Source organism: Trichomycterus rosablanca, chromosome 5 (genome assembly GCF_030014385.1).
Source record: "Trichomycterus rosablanca isolate fTriRos1 chromosome 5, fTriRos1.hap1, whole genome shotgun sequence".
NCBI classification, from domain to species: Eukaryota; Metazoa; Chordata; class Actinopteri; order Siluriformes; family Trichomycteridae; genus Trichomycterus; species Trichomycterus rosablanca.
This window is the reverse complement of record NC_085992.1, coordinates 25,986,397-25,992,614: the sequence shown is the minus strand read 5'-3', so window position 1 is coordinate 25,992,614 and position 6,218 is coordinate 25,986,397. Positions and strand designations below refer to the sequence as shown.

At 36.7% G+C, this 6,218-nt stretch overlaps 1 protein-coding gene across 1 annotated transcript; it reads right to left on the bottom strand.

Moving 5' to 3' along the window:
* Window positions 1-1,604: 1,604 nt before the first annotated feature.
* Window positions 1,605-5,950, bottom strand: wu:fj16a03 (uncharacterized protein LOC335475 homolog). The gene is made up of 3 exons (XM_062995009.1): window positions 5,843-5,950; window positions 3,963-4,070; window positions 1,605-1,797 (listed from the first exon to the last, which is right to left on the bottom strand). The coding sequence occupies exons 1-3, from the start codon at window positions 5,886-5,888 to the stop codon at window positions 1,712-1,714; spliced, it is 240 nt and encodes a 79-aa protein (XP_062851079.1). The 5' UTR covers window positions 5,889-5,950; the 3' UTR covers window positions 1,605-1,711.
* Window positions 5,951-6,218: the final 268 nt, after the last annotated feature.

The window sequence follows — 6,218 nt, the reverse complement described above, 5'->3', positions numbered from 1 at the left end:
AATTATTGCAAGACTGAATTCAAAATTAGTTTACAGGAAAGTGGCAGGGCAACTTAGCAAGTCTATTACCTGAGGCTTAAATAAGTTGTAAGATTGCCATTTCTGTTTCTGCTGAGAGATTGATGGGCACCATTGGCAGCCACTTCTCGGCATGTGTGAGTTTTGTTTTATTCTGACTGTTCTGTTGTTGTTGGGTTACATTTGCTGAACTGGATTGGTTTCTTACCTGGCCCTGGAGTCATATTGCACAACCATTGTGCTGTATGGCATATTGAATTTTTACATACATGCCCTCCAAATCATTGGACTTTATCACCAATCAATGCAATCTTATCCACGCTGTGCCTTAAAGCCTTCTTCCTCAACGCTCTCTTCGGCATACTGCGCTTATTGGACTGGTTGGTGGGTGAGTATCCCATCACTTCAATCAATCTTTGACTTATGGCTCTGAAGTGTTGCAAACATAGGGCCAGTGGTTTTCGCAATATGTCCAGGGGGTTAGTATTTAGCTTTGGAATACTAGATAGATAGATTTAGGTAGGTAGGTAGATACTTTCTTTCTGTCTGTCTGTCTGTCTGTCTGTCTGTCTGTCTGTCTGTCTGTCTGTCTGTCTGTCTGTCTGTCTTTATTAATCCAGAAGGAAAATAAGGTTGAAATTAAGGTTGCTTGAATCTCCGAATCAAAATACTCAGGTATGCACCAATCGAGCTATGTAGCTGAAAGTGTCATTTGGGCCTAGAATCAGAGATTTACAATTACTATGAAGGCGCCCTCGCTACATACATTGCTCTGGTAGGATTGACCAGACAATCAACAACAACGCTTCCCCAGTATCGGCCATCCAGTCGATATGTTCATTTATTAAGACTTACTTGTTTTCAAGGTTCTGGTTATACATGAATGTATACTTTAATGTCCTTCGTTTTACTTCTGGTTAATGTGTACACGTGTTTTGGTTGTAAAGCATCTTTGGGCATAGGAAAGGCACCACATAAATAAGTGATGATGAGGATTGGATAATGGATATGAATGGGATTGATGAATTAGAATCCAATGTTTAATTCTATTAATATGCTGTGGGATGATGTAAGGGAAATCCTAAAGCAGAAAGCCTAAAGTCTACAAGTTCGTTAACACAGGAGTCTTACAGCATGGGCTGGAAGTAATTAATCAATTTGAAATAAACATTTGAACAGTATACTTTTGTTATACAGGCACAGGTGGTATTTGGGTATTGTTATGACTTGAGTGATTTATTCAATGCCGATTTATAAAAGCTTTTGATCTAGGTTCTACTGGTTTTCCTTTTTCTTTCAGAAAGAAGTATGTGGAAGTTTGATTGCTGAAAGTCTGGGTGGCCGGATGTTGCCCTGCAATACGTTTCTGCCCTGTCCAAAATGCATTCCTTCTTTTCTTGGTGACTTTAGACCCACTGTGACCTTAAATGACTTAATAGTACACTGACTCAGCAAGTGTCCTTTTATACACAATACAAATAAACAGACCAAAGTCTGAATGCTAGAGTTCAATATCAGCACAGCGACGTCAGGCTCTCAGTTTAAACACCACACACACACACAGACACACACACAAATAAACACAATAAAATTGACTTCATCTTTATTTAATCTTATCTCAACATGCTCTATTACTTTTACAATTAGTATCTTAACAATCTCATGTGGTCTTTAGCTCTCTCTGGTGTTCAATTTACTTATTGCAGAGGTCTGTGTGGCAACATTTCCAGCCAGGTCTTGAACAGAATTCCATTCTGCAGCAGCCCTTCTCACCAGAACCTGGAACAGACACATACATGAGGATACATGAAGCATGGCAGCTAGAGTAAGTCTTAATAAGTCTAATTTATAAGCTAAAATCTAACTTTAAACAAAGTAAAGCATTTATTTTCACATAATTGGTTATTATTTGGCTATATCTTACAAAAATGTAATTGGCGGCATATGCTGGGTAGGACCTTGGAATCTTTGTTTGATCCTCACCTTCAGACACTGTAAAAAGGTTTACATTTTGTCCCTGTGATCATGTGGGTTCCCCGAAGAAGGTGGAAAATGTGAATTGGCTACTCTAAATTGCCCTAGATTTACCTAAATAAATAAGTAAGTAGGTGTTGCCTGGTGTTGTGCCCATCTTACCCTTAGGATAAAGCAGTTAGTGAAAATTGAGAATGACTTTTCATGTATGACATGCATTTCTACTGCTCGGCCACCGCATGGCGTCAGGCGTTCACATTGTTCTGTATTGGTTTATCGCATGTCTGCCAGAAACGAAGCATTAATCAAATCGATTTGCTATCAATAAAATTTTTTTATCTTTGTAGTAATGCTGGTAATGCTGGTTGATTTGTCTTTTTTATTATTTGTGCTTAATTTGAAGGTTTGCTCTTTTGTTACCCTTTGTAAAAGGAGCATTTTTGACCAGTTTCATATAAGATATAATTTCACGGACCGGCAGGGGCGGGGGGATTTAAAATAGAATAACTGTACTACTCACAAATTAGCTTTTTCGCTACAACGAGACACTGCTCCCTCCTAGGGGTGATTGGAGACAATAACACACGTAATAAAGTAGTGTTTTCATTACTGATGAAGCGATCTCTGATTATTTATTCTTTCTGTGCGGCCTGGTAATAAATGACCACCGGACCGGTACCGGCTGGCGGCCTGGTGGCTGGGGACCACTGTGCTATCATGCCACCTCAAAGAGGTCTTCACTCTCTATGGTAACGCCTGCCTGGCTGGATGCTCAACAGATACAAGGCATATCCTTGTCTGCTCCCCTTCTAGGCCAGCATGGGTGTCGTGCAAGCAGCAAAGGTCACCAGTGTGCTCAGGGAGATTGAGTATATACATACAAAAAGGGGACAGAAACGCTGTTGGGTAAATATTTTTGACTTTTGGACTTTTCAGAGGACACATTATCTAGTCTCAGGTTGTTCTATAGGGGTCCTGTCCCATCTATAATTACAGTTAAGCAGAAATGTCTTTCAACTGTCTATTATTTACTTAGTAATTCTTTAAATGACTGTTCAGTTTTAGTTGGAGCTGCAGGTTTTTGGTTTAAAATCTTATACCTATAAAGTGTAACCATATTAAATATGTATCTGATAAAAAGCCATTTAAACTGGCTGACATTCATATTTGAGTATAGTATTCAGCACATATTTTACAGCTATTTTGTGCCAACAGTCACATACAGTGATGGCACCTATTGATACTTGGTGCAAAGCAGGATGCTTTTAGGGGCTAAAATACTTTTTTTCTTTTGTAGCAGCTCAAATTTTGTAGCATTTTTAGTTGCTGGAGGGGCAATAAAACTGTAGAAATGTGCAGTAGAAAAACATCCAACCTATAGTCTGAATGTTGCAAGTTCTAGTACTAGTTTTGTTATAAGCCATCTGTGGCTGGAAGCTAAAAGCTGATCGGCCTTGTACTAACAGCACCAGCCAGAATGTCTCACCCATGTATACATGGTAAACTGGACTACGGTAATTTTAGTGCATAGTAATTTCAGTACATAGTAATTTGCTTTGTGATCCAAAACCAGTGTCCACTTTAATTTGTGGTCTTCAAAAAATGTTGCAGTGTGTACAACGCTGTTCCCCACTGGTTTCATTTCTTTGGAAATATTTGTTGAAATAGTCAATTTTTTCCTCACAATAAACATGACATGCACTCATCCTTTCTGGAGTTCCCACTATTGGGCCCTTGAGCAAAATCCTTAACCCTTAATTGCTTTTTGTGTTCATTACAAATGTAAGTCACTTTGGATAAAAACATCTACTAAATACTTTAAATATATCAGATAAATATAAAAGCAATAATGAGGGGCTTGACATCTTCAGTGTGTAAATAGTGTGGTAAACAATGTTCCTGCCACGACACCTCTGCCTTACACTGATCCAATTCCCATGTTTAGAACAGTACAAACCAGTGCTGCTTACTTCTAGTGTAACACGCCTGTTGCACTTTGCCCGAGCATTGCAGAACCTGGTTCTTCACCATCAGGAAATCCTCCCCATAGCACTTAATCTTAAAGTCTGCTGCAACACCTACAACAAAAGACATTTCACATTATTTTACAATCACATTTAACATATTTCTTCATTCATAGTATTAGTGTTCGTACTGGCGCAGTTTTATTAAAACAGGGTGTCCATCAGCTGGCCGAGCGAGAGTTTTTGAAGCTGTAGGTGGTTAAAAGTGTTTTGATTTAGAACAGCCAGGCATTTCTGTCTCTTATAAACAACCAAAATATATTGTTTGCACAGCTGAGCTGATTAAGGACATTCTCTTAAAGGAACAACTTTAATTTACTTCCCAACTAAATGTAGTAGAAAAGTATTTAGGTATTCCATGCCCCCTAATATTTATACTAATTGTGTCATAAAATTAACAGTTTTTCTGCTTGTTGTTTTTTTTATTTGTAATGTATGTCATTTATAATTGTAACAGCATTTTACTTCATAAAATGAAAGTCTTGCATTTTTACAGAATCAGCAGTACTTAGGAAAGCAACCATCAGGGCCCTTTAGGCCCATAGAGAGGGGCTAAGACATTCCAAAGATAATATATACAAAGTATAATAATAATAGTGTTCAGTTGGTAAATCAACATCAACAAATACACATCAACACGTCATTTGTGTTGGAATTTAAAGGTTTAAATTAAAGAAAGCCTTTTGTTTACTCCCCCTATTGTTGCTAGAAAGAATGTTGTGCTGTAAGGTGGTCCGCCTATAGATTTCAGAGAACCTAGTAATATGAATTTAATGAAAGACCAATTTTAAATGACAGTAAAATTATCCAATCAAATATTTCCTGTAAATGTGTGGGCTTTATGACAAGTTCCACCCTCTGTACCAGCTGCAAAAATATCTATCTGCAGAGCCGCGTGGGCGTTATTTTTTGTGTCCTTATATTCCTAATAAAAAAAACTATTACAGATATAAATTTGCGTTGAAAACAAATTTTTCAATAAAAACAAAACTTTTGGGGGAGTTTGATGCTGTTAATATTGGTACAAATACAGCATTGTAATATTTAAAAATATAAGTACTGTGTGCTTTTTTAAGGTTTTTAAGGTAACAAATACAATAAGTTAAAATGATATACATTACTAAGAAGTAGGGCATTCTATGATTTTACAATACAGGGGATCTGGGGGTTGAAGGGCCAAGGTTTAAGAGTCACAGTTTGCTACTGACAAATTATATATAATTTAATATAATATAATATTGCATAATAATAAATGTATATGTAAGTCAATAATATAAAGTATTATATATGTATCCATACACTGAGCCAGCATGAGCAATCAGAACAGCTTCAATGCACTTTGGCATAAATTCAACAACAAAATACAATCCAATAAAACAATCTATATCTATTATTTTTAGATGTTTTGTTGAGGGTGAAGTAGTAGACAGTGCTATTACACAAATTTTCGTTTAAATAATTTATATCATTTTCATACACCTTAACCAGTCTTAACATTCTGAAAGAGACTCTATTTAAAAAAATAAACATCACATTATATCTATTAAGCAATCAGTCATAATAACATATTGATTAAATGCAGGAACGGCACATCATGGCTATTTATTGTAAAAAACAAAATCACCTTGTATACTGATGCTTTACCAGTGTCACCAAACCATGTTTTGTCAGATGTTTAATTCATGGTGTCTACATACTTATGGCCATCTGATGTATATTTGACATTTGGTACAGAGTTCCATAATCTGTACAGAAAAGTGTTGTAGTATTGCTAGTATGCATAACACACTAAACTAGATTCAAGTATTGATTCATTTCAGACCTACCTAAGCAGAGTGGCAGCAGCAGGCACAGCAAAAACCAGGCCTTCATTGTAGCTTTTAGTTCAGTTGTGTTGACTCAACTGCAAGGTCTCTGAAAGACCAAGAAAACATTCAAACTTTTATAATGATTCACATGAAACTAGACACGTGGTTGAAAAACGCACCCACACACACTAAATAAACAGGCTTATCTTCAGGCATTGTGGCTGCTGATTTGGTTTTGTTTCCAACTGTGCAAAAAGCTTTTAGAAGACGTGGAAGAAAATATTGAGAAAACAAACTGTGCAAAACATTACCAAGTCAGCAAAAATGAGAGATTTTACCTAAATTATTTTCTTACATTAATTTAATTTACCCTGGACCAGGAACCTCTGTATTG

Excerpts from the sequence above, each read along its gene's own strand:
- wu:fj16a03 (XM_062995009.1), bottom strand. The coding sequence starts at position 5,888 with ATGAAGGCCTGGTTTTTGCTGTGCCTGCTGCTGCCACTCTGCTTAG. Across the intron at positions 4,071-5,842 it reads GCTGCTGCCACTCTGCTTAG|GTGTTGCAGCAGACTTTAAG; the intron begins GTAGGTCTGAAA and ends CTTTTGTTGTAG. Across the intron at positions 1,798-3,962 it reads ACAGGCGTGTTACACTAGAA|GTTCTGGTGAGAAGGGCTGC; the intron begins GTAAGCAGCACT and ends TGTCTGTTCCAG.